This window comes from Megalobrama amblycephala, linkage group LG1 (genome assembly GCF_018812025.1).
Source record: "Megalobrama amblycephala isolate DHTTF-2021 linkage group LG1, ASM1881202v1, whole genome shotgun sequence".
Lineage (NCBI taxonomy): Eukaryota > Metazoa > Chordata > Actinopteri > Cypriniformes > Xenocyprididae > Megalobrama > Megalobrama amblycephala.
In genome coordinates, this window is record NC_063044.1 from 66,447,799 (window position 1) to 66,465,129 (window position 17,331).

At 36.9% G+C, this 17,331-nt stretch overlaps 1 protein-coding gene across 1 annotated transcript; it reads right to left on the reverse strand.

The window, feature by feature from the left end:
- Window positions 1-4,993: 4,993 nt before the first annotated feature.
- On the reverse strand, window positions 4,994-16,538 carry LOC125280301 (gastrula zinc finger protein XlCGF57.1-like). Its single transcript, XM_048210754.1, has 4 exons — window positions 15,476-16,538; window positions 11,424-12,804; window positions 8,146-8,233; window positions 4,994-6,586 (listed from the first exon to the last, which is right to left on the reverse strand). The coding sequence occupies exons 1-3, from the start codon at window positions 15,531-15,533 to the stop codon at window positions 8,173-8,175; spliced, it is 1,500 nt and encodes a 499-aa protein (XP_048066711.1). The 5' UTR covers window positions 15,534-16,538; the 3' UTR covers window positions 4,994-6,586; window positions 8,146-8,172.
- Between the last annotated feature and the right edge of the window lie 793 nt (window positions 16,539-17,331).

Genomic DNA, 17,331 nt, shown 5'->3' on the forward strand with positions numbered 1-17,331 from the left:
TTAGCAGACTTTTCATCACACCTATTGGTCAATGTCGATAAAGCGCTGAATGTTGTCATTCACGTAGACAATAAAAATGATGCGTTTAGATTTACTAAACTTCTTTGTAGACAAATGTCCTCAATCCTTGGGCCTAAGTGTGTGTCTGAACCATGTCCAAAAATAAGAAAAGGGGAAATGACACTTAGGGACAGCTAGACGACCATCTAAATATAATAGCCCCATGATATTGAGTAACCAACAAACTAATAAACACAGGATTTGGACAGATCTTGCTTTACCTAGTAACATGAGGGTTTGACATATGAGGAACCAATCATATTGTAGAATGCTTTGCCATGCTCCTATCATATATAAACTGTCGTATTCTTCTTGCTGGTGGGGTTCTCTTTGATTGATACGAAGTCTGGCTGTGAATAAAGCATATTCTAATGCCAGGTTTACACTACAGGATTTTAAGCTCGATTTAAGCCCGATTTTCAAGTTAGCTTGCCGACAGGCCGGGGTGTGATCGGGGGAAAATCAGTGAGTGATCGGCGCTTGCCAATCTTTATGTGTGAACTACTCAATGCATCAAAGAGGCTCGCTGACACGTCACCGACATCTCACTGACACCAGACAAATATCTAGCATGCTAAATATCTGGAGCTGTCGACCGACTCGATATCCTGTGGTGTCACGTGTTGCAACACAACAGCAAATGAAATATACACTGATGTCTATGGAAGCAGCAATAACAATCCATTCAAATATAATTTGCCAACGTTTATTCAAATCAGATACATATTTCATGTTACAGATTAAGATCAAGATCCTGATGTAGGTTTTTAAATGACTAAACACTCACTTGCACATATTTTAGAATCGGAATATCAGATAGTTGATGACATGATGAGAAAAGCGATACATCTGTTATACAGTATGGCCGGCTGGCCGCAGTGTGTCACGTGACAAGCATGACGCATTGTCATAGAAACAATAAAGGGAAACGTTCCAAAATAACAGTCGCCTTAACTCCGGGAGGTCAGCCAGAATGTTTTAAACTTATGTGTGAAAGGGTTATTTCAATTTTAATTCAAAATTTTATCTAATTTTCTACCAACATCCATTTTCAAATAAAGTCATTGGGTAACAGTTGTCAGCTCATGTTGTAACCTCCTGTTGCAGATCATTTATGTAGTGTCACATAGTGTGAACACCACAATGACTTCAAGACTCCACAGCAAGTCACAAAGTCTGAACAGCACAGCGATCTGCCGACGTTTAAAGTCCTGTAGTGTAAACTTGGCTTGAGGCATAGTCTGGAGTCTATTTGGTTATTGCTGCACAGCACGTTAGGGAGCACTAGGGTCAAGATGTTGACCGAAATATTATTGGGTGTCGATTAGGTGATGCCCCGAAAGATCAGGAATATTATTGGGTATCGATTAGGAGACGACCCGGGAGATCAGGTATATTATTGAATGTTGATTAGGAGACGCTTGGGTGTCGATTAGGAGATGCCCCAGGTAAACTTAAGACAGGTGTGTAAGGGAAAATCTACCACAATATGGCGAGCCAGCCGGGAGTCCTCGGAATCTCCCTTTGTCGGTGGACGGGGACGAGGAACTTGTTGACTTCATTCTGCCAGACTGCAGATCCCTGTTTGACAGAGGGAACATTCCTGGATGGGCTAAAGGGATTTAAGGTTAAGGTAGGATGAACTCCATACTTTTCCTTACAAATGCTTCTAAATTAAATAAAAGATTCAATTGAATTGAAATTTGGATTCTGTTAAGAAAATTCTTGAAGAAAACTGGTGATCACATTTAAATGATGTTTACTTTTGGCTGTTAAGGGCAGTGAGTGATTATGGTTGATTCAACCAAAGTTGTATATGTTGAATATTTTAGTTGTTGTGTTTAAGTGCTCCCAGTAACCTGTCAACAAATCTTTGTTGCAGCAGAGAGCAACTTGTCATGTACACTAGAATTAGAAGGGCTTAAGATTCTATGCTTACAATTGAGGCAGAGATAGTGTTGGATGACTAAAGACCTGTGCTTAGGGTGAGACAGTAATGCTGAGTTAGTGTTAATGATCCTTTGTATAGATGTTAGAGACCTGACACTCGCCTTCGAATTTGGGTAGGTAGTGATAGCAGCTTAACCAGATTCGGGAAGGGGGAATGCCCTGAGATGCTGTAACACTACAACTTGCTCTTTGTTTGAATAAGACTTTAATTCTAATTAAGAAAGAAATGTTGAATATGATTAATAGATCAATATAGTTACATTCTGAAATAAATAAATGAATGCTGAAATTTTTAAAGGTATAAATAATAGGAATATGCACCTATGAGAATTATGAAATTTTGAGTTGTGGATAAACTTTTATGGGTTAGACTTTGATTTATAGGCCTATATATCAGATTGGTTACATAAAATTGAGAAATAGGTCTAAAAATTATGAACAAATAGTAAGATAATAATTGCGTGTGTCAATATTGTACACTGTATCTGAAGATGTCTAGAATGTGTATCTTGTTATCCCTGGGAGACAGTATGAAAAGCTGATCCATTCCAGTGATGCTAAGATTTTGTTTTTTGTTACTTTTGTGTGTTGTGTTGAATGAGAACAAGATTGGGTGACCGAGTTAAATAGAAATTATGATTTGAACAGGCACATAACAGGCATATTACAGTGATTTTAGTTTCTAGCAAAGAGAAAAGACAGAATTCTTTGCTATTACATTACAATATATTAATGCTTTTTCTTGCAAAGAAGAACTAAGCTTATTAATAGAATGAGGAAATGCTGTTGTGTTAACCAGATGAGACTTTTGGAATTAAGGGACATTGATTTCAGTTAAGAAAAATGGAATTTAAATAAAGAGCTGTAGGATTAATTTGAATTATGTGGTTCTCTTGAGTGTTCACATTTCAGACTAGGCATGGAACAGCCACCTTGACAAATGGGAGCAAATAGACTGAAGTCTGTTCAACAAGACAAGATAAAGAGAAGAAGAGGAAGTGGCTGATGGGAAGTCGAAAGGAAGTTGACCCTTTGAAGGGGTCAGCATGGAGAGGACTGATACAGTGCAGGGAAAGTTGAAACTTTCACTTGAGACTGTTCCTTAAGACAATTTTGCCTTGCATTATGAAATGTGTGGCAGGATTGATAACAAGCCACAATGTCTGAGAGACAGAGAAATAATGGAGCCCATACACCACAGCACCAGGCCTTTGAGTGCAATCACTGGCTGACGATCCAATGCAACAAACAGCCCAACAAGTTAAACCGACTGATGATCCACTCAGAAGGACTTCCATTCCCTCACTTGTGGGCAGGTGCTGCATCTCAATGATCACTACAGAGACTGATTCAAATTCTGTTAATTATCATATTAATTTGATTTCTTTTGACTATTCACTGGTCTCACAGCAGTTCTTTATATTCTCTGATAAAATAAAATTCTGAATCTACTTTCAATATGTACCAGTCTAGCCTACTGTGCATCTTAATGAAAGAAAAAGAAGTTCATTCACAGAAGTGGGAGTTTGACTCACTAATCAGTTAAAACTGGCTGGATTTGGGATAGTGAGGGCTGTTACATTAACCAACTAGGGGTAAAAATGTAAATAGATTTTTGACTATGTAGAGTTCTCTGGCAAAAAGGGAAATAGGGCACACGGTGTCCAAAGGCTAGAAAAGCAACAATATTGGTCACTCCATTTCGTTTAAAGGTAATTTTCTAGATTTATTAAGAATAATATCTTTAAGATTCCAGTGTTTGAAATCACAAATGCCACACCAGGGATATGAGATGGGAATGTTATTTGTCCATGGGTCCAAGATTGTGTGGAGATCTTCAGTTTGGACATCCCAGCAAAATAGAGTAATTCAAACAGAAAAATTCTGAAAAGTTTTCTTAACTCGCAACGAGTTTACATCGAGTCGATGATCTGGATCAGTGGATCCATTATGAACTATTCCGCTTTTCCGAAATTACCTAAATTGACTAAATTGACTTGAGTTAGTTTAAAATAGAGGTTGTAGGCCTATATGTCATGCCCATCAGTTGACTCTGGAAAATAAATCAAGTTTTTAATGTTGTTTATATGTCTGTTTATATGGTGTTTTTTAAATATGCTTTCAGACAAACCATGTGCAAATTCATAAGCCAACACCTTTGCTGAGTATTTTCACCTTAAAAGTCCAGTGAACCAAAGACAGTTTCAAAAAATGTGGTTTGAAATTACTAGTGTTTCTGACATCACAAATTATACCATTACTATGCTGCAAAGCAGGGGTGTCTCAAGAGAAGCCATACCTGTACATATGTACATTAAGCTATATGGTATAAAGGCGAATTGTGTATATGATGTTATGATGAACTATAATTCTTTCTCCAATGACACGATGTTCAAAGTGTTTCTTGAGGCTGATTTTTAGAAGACAGAATGAGATGGAAGGAATGAGAAAACTGGTATTTTAAGAGATATCAGGTGGTATTCAAATATAATTTAGCATTGACTTATAATGAGATGATGCAGTAAAGAAATGTAAACTATGTAAGCATGAAAAAAATTGTTTTGATCGTGTAAGAGACGATCAGACGGGGGATAATGTGATGGAATTTTTTAATTAATCATAACTAACATTTCTTTTTTCTTGCAGGAATAACATTTATATGCTTTTGAAAACTAAATGTCCTCAAACCTTGCATGGGCCGAAGTCAGTGTGTGTCTGAATCATGTCCAAAAATAAGAAAAGGGGAAATGACACTTAGGGACAGCTAGACAACCATCTAAATATAATAGCCCCAAGATATTGAGTAACCAACGAACTAATAAACATATGATTTGGGCAGATCTTGCTTTACCTACACTGTAAAAAACAATAAGTTTTTGCACGCATATTTTTAAGTAAATTTCAAATATGGAATTAAGTAACTCTACTTAACTAAGATAAGTAAAATTAACAAAGAAAATAAGAAATTTTAACTTGGCCAGTAAAAGGTTGAGTAATTTCTACTTTATTGAAGTTTCTTTTGCAATACATTTTACTCAAATAATATAACACTGAATTAAACCTTGCTTTTAAAGTGTATGTTTTACTTAGAAACATCTACGTAAATAATACAATAGATAAGTAATTCATATTAGAAGTAATGTGGCACTTGAACACAGAGACCTCAGTACTTGGTACACAATACACAATGACGGTAACATTCGATGGATCGTTTTGAGTGTGAATGTAGCATTTTGGGCTAGAAAATGAACTCCAAATATCACAAAATGACAAGTTACTAAACATAACCACAAAAACAACGATAAAACAGTGTAAAAACAGCTGGAAAACAGTGAAAAATCAACCTCATTAATTATTCAAGGCCCAGTGCTATATAAACTGTTGTATTATTCTTGCTGGTGGGATTCTCTTTGATTGATACGAGGTCCTCCGGCCGTGAATAAAGCATATTCTAAGGCATAGTCTGGAGTCTATCTGGTTATGTCTGCGCAGCAAGTTATGGAGGACTAGAGTCAAGACGTTGACTGAAATATGACATATGCCCCGAAAGATCAGGAATATTACTGGGTGTCGATTAGGAGACGCCCCGGAAGATCAGGGAGACACTCCAGGTAAATAGGTGAACATAAGGAGGGAGAAAATCTACCACACTATCAAGAGAAACTCGTAATCTATAATGCAAATGGAGACAAAATTGTTTAGAGGTCTTCAGAATCGCGAGAAAAGACAGCTCGTCCCGTTATAGAAAGACTCTAAAAGCAGCCAGGGCTGAGCATCTCCGCAAACTCATAGAAAATAACCAAAACAATCCACGGTTCTTGTTTAGTACAGTGGCAAGTTTAACAAGAGAATAAACAGACATCACCAGAACAAAATATTACATTACAGCTTAGTAATAATGATATTATAAATTTCTTCACTGAGAAATTCGAAACCATCAGAAATACAATTGTAAATGTACAACCTTTGACAAGGTTTTATGATCCAGCCTCAATTACTGCCCATCAAGAACAGTTGAAACGATAATGTATTGTGAAAATCGCTATACAAATAAGAACTGAATTAAATTGAATGTGCATTCAAAGTGGAAGAGAAACTAGATGTTCTAATCAAAAACAATGAAAAACGAGTTAAAAAATAATATCAGACTCATGTCTCTATTAAAAGGTATCATGGCCTCTTCTTCAGCTCCTGAACTTTGCCTTAAAGGTTTTTTTTCCAATGTGAATTTTCTGGTGCTCTTTCAGTTTTTCATCTGTAGTAAAGGACTTTCTGCACTGAAACACACAACGCGTGCCTTTTCTGATGTAATATTACAAATGAATCTTCTTTTGTGTGAATCTTCAGGTGTTTCTTCAGGACTGATGCTCAATGAAACTATTCACCGCACTGATCACAGTTAAATGGTGTTTCTTCATAATGAGAAGGCAGATGTGATTTCACAGATCCGCTTCTTCCCAGTGTGAATCTCATGTGAATCTTCAGCCATGATTTACATGTGAAGCTTTGTTACACTGAGGGCAGGGGCCAGATGTTTTGGCTTCTGTTTTTCCTTTCTTGTTCACGTCCATCAGGTCTAAAAGAAACATTAAATCGTGAGATTTCAAATGAGAGACAAATGTGAAATGAAAAGTGAAGCTCAAAGTCAAGATCATGATGAGTACAATAGTCATTTTAATCCCATCAAATCTGATCGACAGCTGCTGTGTCACGATTATGATCTATTTAGGCTTTTCACACTTAAAATAGTTAACCCTGGGTTAATCTAAACCCCTGTTAAACAGAATCCTGGGTTATCTTTATTCACGTTTCACACTGCTCCTACTATACCCGGGGTTGACAGTTAATCTGGGATATTCATAAGATAGCTTTTCTCAACGCACATTCCTAAACCCCGGGTTAAAGTCCTCATCTGCATATTTGCAGTGTCACTGGACAAACGCAGCACGTCACCTGTTTATATAAGTCTCTTGCATTGCACGTCCTCACATTACACATTCCTGACTGTAATATCAACTTATTTTTTAAGGAACTTTTCAAACTATAAAGGTGATGGTAATGGGCACTTAGCTAAAGATAAAATTAGTTTTGTGTCTCTGACAATTGCTTCGATCTTCTTTTTGCCCTGAATGGTATGTGGAAAATACTTGAGGTTTGCAACAGACTTGTCCCACCACCTACAACACAACTGAATGTTTCTTCAAATGCTTCCATGCTTGAAAAAAGTGCATTGTGAAAAGTCCTTTTTTAAATGAACACTCCACTTTTTTTGGAAAATAGGCTCATTTTCCAACTCCCCTAGAGTCAAACTTTTTTAATCCATTCAGCCGATCTCCGGGTCTGGCATAGTCTTAGCATAGTTCATTGAATCTGATTAGACCGTTAGCATCTCGCTTAAAAATGACCAAAGAGTTTCGATATTTCTCCTAATTAAAACTTGACTCTTCTGTAGTTAAATCGTGTACTAAGACCGATGGAAAATGAAAAGTTGCGATTTTCTAGGCTAATATGGCTAGGGACTATACTGTCTTCCGGCGTAATAATCAAGAAACTTTGCTGCCGTACCATGGCTGCAGCAGGCGCAATGATATTACGCAGCGCCTCTCACAAACGTCTCCATGGTTACAAGGCACGCTCCCTGTGCAAACAGGGGGTCACAGGCGCTGCGTAATATCATTGCGTCTGCTGCAGCCATGGTACGGCAGAAAAGTTCCTTGATTATTACGCCGGAATGAGAATATAGTTCCTCGGCCTAGAAAATCACAACTTTTCATTTTCCGTCAGTGTTAGTACACAATATAACTACAGAAGAGTCGAGATTTAAATAGGCAAAATATTGAAACTCTTTGGTCATTTTTCTAATCAGATTCAATGAACTATGCTATGCTATGCTAAAAGTGGTACCGCCAGAACCGGAGATCGGCTGAATGGATTTGAAAACGGTAAAACTCAACTGTTTAACTCTAGGGGAGTTGGAAAATGAGCCTATTTTAAAGTGGAGTGTTCATTTGAGTAATGAAGATGATTTGTGTTGTAAATCACTAGTTTGGTCATGAAACAATGTAAATCTGGTGATCATCAGCATGTTCTTCAGTATCATGATGAATGAATGAGGAATGAAGAATAAACATCAACCTCTTTGTTCTTCAGTATGATGAAGTTTCATTCTGCAGGATCACTGGCATTCTCTCCGTCCTCTCCTTCCAGATGCTTTCTGGTAGTTCTGACAAAAACAAACAAGTGTCAACAACTGACATGATGTAAGATGATCAATAAATATTTCTGATTTCAGTTTAACACAGCTTGCACCGGAAGATGTACAGATGCGTGTTTGTTTGTCCTTACTCTGTTCAACTTTACACAACAAGCACCTGCACCTCTAGCAGACAAAGAGCAATATAATATGAATTTATTGTTAAATATAGGTTTTAAATTCTTCATCTAACACAAGCAATTGTACTATTATGAAAATAGCAACTGTTAGTAACGTGACAGATTAAAAAAATGCAAAAAAAAAAAAAAAAACAAAGAGAGAGAGAGGTGTCTTTGGATGCATGCTTTCCCAAGATGGCGGCACATGTACATGCAGCAGCTCAGCACTCTATGTAATGGTACCACTCTGGTGCAGTGTTAGGTAAGGCATTGTCTAATGCCTTTAACCTTTTTCTCTTGGAGTACACTGTTCCAACCTGCCTGAAGGCAACCACAGTACTGCCAGTGCCAAAGCAGGCTGTCATAACATCATTCAATGATTACACGGCCATTGTGTAATCATTGAATGGAATCAAAGACATGTATGCTGAACATGTTCAAAATTATAAAAATGCACTAACTACAGCTAAATCCGATTACTACTCCAATGTAATTGGAGCTAGCAATGGGAACTCTAGGTCTCTTTTCTTGGTGGTGAACAATATTCTGAAACCACCTGATTCTTTGCCATCTGATATGTATTCCACTGACTTATGTGATCGTTTTTTGACTTTTTTTACATCTAAGGTTGAAAATGTACAGTACATCGGCAATTACTTATTGGTACTCTTCACAATGACTCCTGTCAGTCTATCACTCACACACCTCCCCACTCTGTTTTTTCTAACTTTACACTACCAACTATTTCAGAGATAGTAGGTCTGATAGGTAAATCTAAATCTTCGACTTGTCAGTTAGACCCTCTACCAACTCCTTTAGTAAAAGCTTGTTTACCAGCCCTTTTGCCGTTGATTACTAAAATTGTTCATGCTTCACTTGGTTCTGGTTTTGTATCTCCATCTCTTAAATCTGCTATTATTACACCCATACTTAAGAAACCAGGGGGTGATCCATTTGATTTTGAAAATTATCGTCCAATTTCAAATTTACCATTCATCTCCAAGGTAGTTGAAAAGTGTATTGCAATTCAAATTCATGAACATCTGTCCAATAATAACTTGTATGAACAATTCCAATCTGGTTTTCGTCCCCACCACAGCACTGAAACTGCTCTTGTCAGAATAACCAATGATCTACTGTTGGCAGCTGACTCTGGGCTTTTAACTATACTTGTCCTTCTTGACTTGAGCGCTGCCTTTGATACTGTCTCACATAACATACTTCTTGACAGATTAGTTTCCATTGGTATTACTGGCACTGCTCTGTCTTGGTTTAGTTCATATCTATCTGGACGCAGTCAGCGTATTCAATTAAAAGGTTTTAGTTCAAGACTATCTACAGTCACCACTGGTGTTCCCCAGGGTTCTGTTTTGGGCCCGCTTCTCTTCATTATATATATGCTCCCTCTTGGTGATATTTTAAGGAAATATGGTATTAATTTTCATTGTTATGCAGATGACATCCAACTTTACCTGTCTGCCAAACCTACCGGTTCTTTTCCTCCGCCATCTTTGTCAAGCTGTTCAGCTGAAATTAAAGACTGGCTTTCAGCGAACTTCTTGAAATTAAATGGCAATAAAACTGAGGCTCTGCTTGTTGGCACTAGATCTGTTGTGACTAAATCTACTTGTTTCTCTTTACACATTGACAATACTGCAATCTGTCCTTCCTCTCAGGTTAAAAGTTTGGGTGTCATCATGGATAGCACACTATCTTATAAAGCTCAGATTAATAATATCACACGGATTGCATACTTCCATTTGTGCAATATTAATCGTCTACGTCTATTTCTTTCAAATAATAATACTGCAATTCTCATTCACGCATTAGTCACCTCACGTATACCCTACTGCTGCAATGCCCTTCTCACAGGTATTCCCTCCAAATTTCTGCATAAGCTTCAATTGGTTCAGAATTCTGCAGCTCGTGTTCTTTCTAGAACACCTTATACTGATCACATTTCTCCGGTTCTCCAGCAATTGCACTGGCTTCCAGTAAAATATAGAGTTGAATTCAAAATCCTGCTACTCACTTATAAGGCACTTCATAATCTTGCACCACAATACCTTACTCAACTTCTCCAGGTTTACACTCCTTCACGTGCACTTAGATCTTCATCTTCAATTTCTCTTGCGGTACCTCGGATTCGACTTACTACTATGGGTGCCAGATCTTTTAGTTATGTTGCCCCCCGCCTATGGAACTCTCTTCCCCTCGATGTTCGCAATAGCGAGTGTTTGTTGACTTTTAAAACGCGTCTTAAGACATATCTTTTTATACAGGCTTTTTTATAACATGTTTTATTGAGACTTAAATGCACTTTATATGTATAGGCTGTTTGTTTGTTGTTTGTTTTTGTCTTATGCAGTGACCTGTATATTGCTTGTAAGGTGACCTTGGGTGTTCTGAAAGGCGCCATGAAATAAAATGCATTATTATTATTATTATTTATTATTGCACTGACACCAGTAATCATGCCTGGAGAAACTGGTTCTGCATCACATCAAGGCTGCTCTGCCACCCAGCCTGGACCCTCACCAGAAGGGTCGACAGATGATGCCATCTCCGCTACGCTCCACACAGTATTGTTCCACCTGGAACACCAAGGGACATGGTGCTGTTCGTGGACTACAGTTCTGCATTTAATACTATCGTACCCAGCAGATTGTACTCCAAGATGTCTGACCTTGGCATACAGCACAACATCTGTCTGTGGATTAAGGACTTCTTAACAAACTGGCCACAGTTGACACATGCACACTAGAACATTTATCAAAATGTATTGTGCTCTTTTAAACTTAAGTTGTGTCTATCTCATAATCCCCTCACAGAAGTGCTGGTTAATGCAGGCATCGGTTGTTGTTGTTCTGTCTCTTCAGTTTTGTTTTCTACTCTGAAACAACGGCCGAGGCCAGTGCTGCCACCTTGTGGAACAACTGATTAGAGCAAATCACATTCAATGCGCATGTGCAAACTGTGTGGGAAGGTTAAATTGGATGATACGGGTACTATTCTAATGATGAAATTCAGAACTACAATACCGTGATCTCCGACTGTGGTGATGTGGTTTCTCCACTGCATGGATCTTCATGTGTTTCTTCAGGTTACTTTTAAAACTGAAACTCTTTCCACACTGATCACACATGTGCGGCTTCTCTCCAGTGTGAATCCTCTGATGTGCTTTCAGATTTGATGACAGACTGAATCTCTTGTCACAGTGTGAACACTTGTAAGGTTTTTCTCCAGTGTGAATAATCTGGTGCCGTTTTAAACAGCTTGCTGAAATAAAAGTCATCTCACACTCAAAGCACATGTACTCTCTCACACCAGTATGTAATTTCTCATGTGCTTGTAAATTTTGCTGCCGTGAGAAACTCTTTCCACACACAGAACATGAATGTGGCTTCTCCTTTGTATGAACTGTCAGGTGTCTCTTCAGATCTGATGACCCAATAAATGTTTTTCCACACTGATCACATGTGAATGGCTTTTCTCCAGTGTGGATCCTCTCATGTGCTTTCAGATTTGCTGAATGATTGAATCTCTTGTCACAGCATGAACACTGGTAAGGTTTTTTGGCAGTGTAGATCCTCATGTGTCGCTCCAGGTGACTTTTAGTTGAGAAACTCTTTCCACACTGATCACATGTGTGCGGCTTCTCTCTGCGATGGATTCTCTCATGTGTTTTCAGATTTGCTGAATGACTAAATCTCTTGTCACAGTATGAACACTTGTAAGGTTTTTCACCAGTGTGAGTCCTCATGTGTAGATTCAGGTAACTTTTAATAGTGAAACTCTTTCCACACTGATCACACGTGTGCGGCTTCTCTCTGCTGTGGATCCCCTCATGTCTTTTTAGATTTGCTGACCGATTGAATCTCCAGTCACAGTGTGAACACTTGTAAGGTTTTTCTCCAGTGTGAATTCTCTGGTGCAGTTTTAAACAGTTTGCTGTAGTAAAAGTCTTCTCACACTCAAAGCACATGTACTCTCTCACACCAGTGTGTATTTTCTGATGTCTATGTAAATTTCTCAGCAATGAAAATCTCTTTCCACACACAGAACATGAATGTGGCTTTTCCTTTGAATGAACTTTCAGGTGTGACTTCAGGTTTGATGACCCAAGAAACATTTTACCACACTGTTCACATGTGAACGGCTTCTCTCCCGTGTGGATTTTCATGTGACTTTTAAGGGTTGCAGATTCCACAAAACTCTTTCCACATTGATCACATGTAAATGGCCTCTCTCCAGTGTGGATCCTCATGTGACTCTCAAGCTTGCATTTGTATGTGAAACTCTTTCCACACTGAGTACATGTGAAGGATTTATTGGCTCTTTTCTTTATCAAAGTCTTTTTTGCTTCTTTAGTCTCCTCTGCTACACTCAGTTCTTCACTCTGTTCATTCTCTTCCATCAGGTCTAAAATAAAAACAAAAAAAAGTTTAATTTCATGTTTAGTAAATCTTCAAATTATTATATTTAAAATATTATAGGAACACATCCCATGATTCTGTAGTGAGAACGTCTCAGGTTACACATTTAACCATGGTTCCCTGAGAAGGGGAATGAGAATCTGTCCTAGGTCACTATGAAGAATGCCTCCAGCCACCAACCCACAATGATTTTCTCTGATTTAGATATCTGCCTCCGATCGTCACAATTATTCTAATTCTCAGTGTTAACACTCTGAGGTCTGAAGGTATCGCCGGCGATACCACCGCGTTTTTTTTCTTACCAGTGTGAAAGAGACTCAAAATACTCCGTCAATGTTGCACATACAATTAAGAGTTATACACCATTTTAATCTGTGGAATATCTTCTTTTATTTGTGTACACTCAGAGTAAAAACAAAATGTTGTGCTTTTTGTAAAATAAAGAAAACTAACATGATGCGTGATCTCTCGTCTCCCTCTGAACGAAGTCCAATCTGATAGTTCTCAGAAAATGAACTGTAACTTAGTGAATTCTAATGACAAAAAAATTACACTTACGTCTAAAGAAACGTTGAAATGTCAGGTTTTAAATCGTGCAAGTTAAATCAAAAACAAACATTCTGTGTTTATGTAATCTGTATGAAAAAAGAGAGCCATGTCAGAAGTCCGTGATTCAGCTCATTATCCACTAATGCGGCCACGCCCACGGAGCCAGCGCTATTCAGATGCAAATTCAGTCAATACATGCAGACATCGTTTCAATCGTGTATTTATTATCTTGAAAAGTGTTTATCTGGATGTTAAAGCCATGGTTAACGAGCTCTAGAAGACATGCAGTTAGTTCCTGGTTCTTCTTCTTCTTTATATGGATTTGTGGACTAAAGGTGTACAGAGCGCCCTCCGGCTGCAAGTATGAATTGAAAACACCATTCCTGAAATGTCCTCTTCTTCTTTAGAATAAATTGTGGACTAAAGGTATACAGAGCGCCCTCCGGCTGCGAGTATGAATTGAAAACACAGAATCCAGCACTCATAGTGATGAGAATAAATATAGAATAAATATTACTCCTCTGTAAAGAAATTTGACATAAACATATAAGAATCATCAATATTTCTCCAAATGTGCATGCTTTTAAGCTAAAAGCCTATATGAAATGCCATAGAGGTAACAATTGTTCAGACACTTTGCATCACAGAAATAAATTATATTTTAAAGAATATAATAGAATACCATTATTTTAAATTGAGCTGAGACATGATTACAGAGGGTTTTTTTCACAGCCTACCTGACTGAAAGAGCTCATTAATATGCAAGTCATTTCAGCTCATTACTATGCAATTCTTTTGTCTTCTCAGCTGAAATGAGCCATTATTCATGATGACTCATGCCTCCACGCATACGTTGTTTCTTGACAAAAAGTGTCTTACAAAAACTAAATCAATATATTGTTTTATATGAAGGAGTAGGCAGCATAATTTTTACATAATTCTGAAGCAAAAAACTCTAGTCTACAACCTCCAATACCCAGAAGTCTTATGAACACAGATGTAATATACTTTTTTTGGCCTTATTTCAGTGACTTAAGTTTTTAGTTTTTTCAATAACCACGCACAAACGTTATTCCTTAAAAAATACAAACATGTACATACATGTTCCTCACATATTATGGTAGCCTAGTTTGTGCTGAATACAGTGTAATGACACTTTTTCCATTAATATGTTTATGAACAACTGAAAAAAGCACAAATGTCAGGGCATGTCAAAACTTCTCCAGGGCCCCAAAAATCCTCAGACCCCAGAGGGTTAAACATGATGATATGATAACATAACATATTACACTGAACTAGACTGCTTTTAAATTACCATTTGGCTACTTAGTAAAAGAACTTCTTTGGCAAAATTACATTGCCTTAATGGCATAAACATAGGCTTTATTCCCTTCAAACTTAAATAGGAATATCATCGTTTCCATCAGGGCTGTACGATTAATCGAAAATTAAACCGATTTGGCTAAATAGGATTATGAAATCACAAAGGCTACATGGCTCTGTGATAGGTAATGCTGCTCCATCTGAAAGCACTGTGAGTTGAGTGAATTGAGGTGCTTTTTAAATTAAACATTATTATTTTGCGCTAAATTGTAATTATAATACTTTTACAATAAGATTATTAACAGCCTATCTTGTTCTGTCCTATCTACCATATCTTGCTGCCTCATTAAAAAGCTGCGCTATGTATTTAAATAAATGTATTTATTTTATGGTATATGGTTTATAGTATATAAATTACTTTCATCAAAGTATTTTATAACAATACAAAGAGCAATGTGGAACATTTTACCTTTTATTTATTCCCCACTAAATGTTTTTTTTTTTTAATCAAATTTGATCAAATTATTGATGACTCATGATTTTTCTAGAATAACTTTTGCCGCCGAATTATCCACTAACCTTATTTATAATAGTATTTTCGCCATAGATTATGAATATAGCATTCTCTTACTGTAGCAGTTTAAATCTTAGCATAACTTTTACGAAAAAATAAATATCTGGAGGAAACACGGAACTGTTTATCTAACTGTGATGAAGTGCTTGAATCTTTCTAGCATGAATGTTGTTCAGCAGTACGAATGAATGAATGAAGAATAAACACCAACCTCTTCGTTCTTCAGTATCTTCAGTGTGTTTCATTCTGCAGGGTTCTGGATCACTCATGTTCTCACTGTCCTCTCAGTCTTTGCAGATTTCAGCTCTTCCTGATGCTTTGATGCTGGTCTAATGGGAATATTCCAGTATTTATTGGTGAATTGTATGAATTCACCAATAAATAAATTATGAATTGCAGTGTGGGAGGGGCTGATCTGCCAAAAACAAAAAATATATCAGTTTGTTTTTATACTAATTGATACTTTTGTGGCCTGTTGCACAAAGCTTGTTTCAGTTGCTACCCAGGCATAGGCGTAATTTGCGGGTGGGACTTTTTGAAAGGGTCGATATTGTCCCCACCGTGGCACGGATATGTAATACAAAAGAAACACCTCCAGTTGATTATCAATTTGTGTTAATAATAGGCGATCTGGTGCTGGGATGTGTTGTTGTTGAAATCATGTTGAGTGCTCGTTGTCGCTGTTATCAGAGCAGTGTCCTCTTGGCGCTCGTGCACACTGCGGATTCACACAGACAAGCCCTTCAGTCTATCAATTAACTGTTGCAGATACTGTCTATTCGTTACGTTGAAATCACAAAACAGAATACACATAAACATGTCCCTGCTCTTGATATACAATCACTGATGAACATCTTTGGTTTTAATGAGGGAAAAAAAATCATACATGAATGGATTAAAACCCTGAACCTCTTTCACGCTAAATGAAAATGCTGCCACTGGTCCATCAGGACAATCTATTAACAAAAGCGGATCTGCGTATTTATTAACTAATGTACACTCTCTCAAGACTAACGACATATTATAGCAGATGTAAGGAAGAAACTATCATTTTAATATAATATTATTATTATTATTATTATTAATACAATTACAATGACCTGCTTGATTTTGCTTGCCTCTGCTTGTTTTGGGGAACACTAGGTATCATGGGATTCTGTTAACACAGTTATTGAGAATAGTAAGCCAAAAAGGTATAAAAATAGAGAAGCAAGTTGCTTATTTTCTGTCACACATGGTGGAGCTAGCTGCTGTCTGACCTTCTTGCAAGAATAAAACATTAAATGACATCAATAAACACAGTCTCCATGTTTTTTATTAGAGAGAAAATTTCAACAACACTGTTTGCTGCTATTACATTTATATTATATGAATTGCTTTTAATTCATACAATATATTCAGATAATTATTATATTAGTTAACAAGTAATATTAAAATTGGCTTTTAAATGAATATAAATATAACACGTGTATTCATATGTGCTTAGGGGGCTATGATTTCCGCAATGCAGAAAACGCGGATTAGGCATGTGACGGTATCATATTTTCATGTTGCGATAATTGCTGAGGCTTTTATCATGGTATATGGTATTATCACGGAATTTAAATAAGTGTGAACAGGTTTAAGAACTCTTTTTCTTATAACAAAAAATACTCTGAACATTTAAATACACAAAATAATATGAAGTAAAACATTTCAAACTGATGAAAATGCTGAAGAATTACAAACAACAACAGGTAACACTTTACAATGAGGTCTCATTATTTAACGTTAGTTGATGCATTAACTAAGAATAAGAATGAGCAATTGCTACATTTGTTACAGAAGGTATTATTTTTTGTTAATGTTAAAAGATACAACTGCTCAGGTCAACAATGTTTGATCTTAGTAATGTTATTATACATTAACTAAGATTAATAAATGCTAATAAATAATTAATAAATAAAAAGTATGTTTCATCATCAGTTTGGTAATAATGAATTAACATACTAACTAATTAAACCTTTTGTCACTAAGTTTTACTGAACAGTAACAAATAATCAGAACATTTTCAATCATCATTTTCAT

Bases quoted from the DNA above. Each gene is read 5' to 3' on its own strand.
- LOC125280301 (XM_048210754.1), bottom strand. From the start codon at position 15,533: ATGAGTGATCCAGAACCCTGCAGAATGAAACACACTGAAGATACTGAA. The intron at 12,805-15,475 runs GTTGGTGTTTAT...TTTTTATTTTAG, and splicing joins AGATACTGAAGAACGAAGAG to ACCTGATGGAAGAGAATGAA. The intron at 8,234-11,423 runs GTATTGTAGTTC...TGTTTTTGTCAG, and splicing joins CACCACAGTCGGAGATCACG to AACTACCAGAAAGCATCTGG.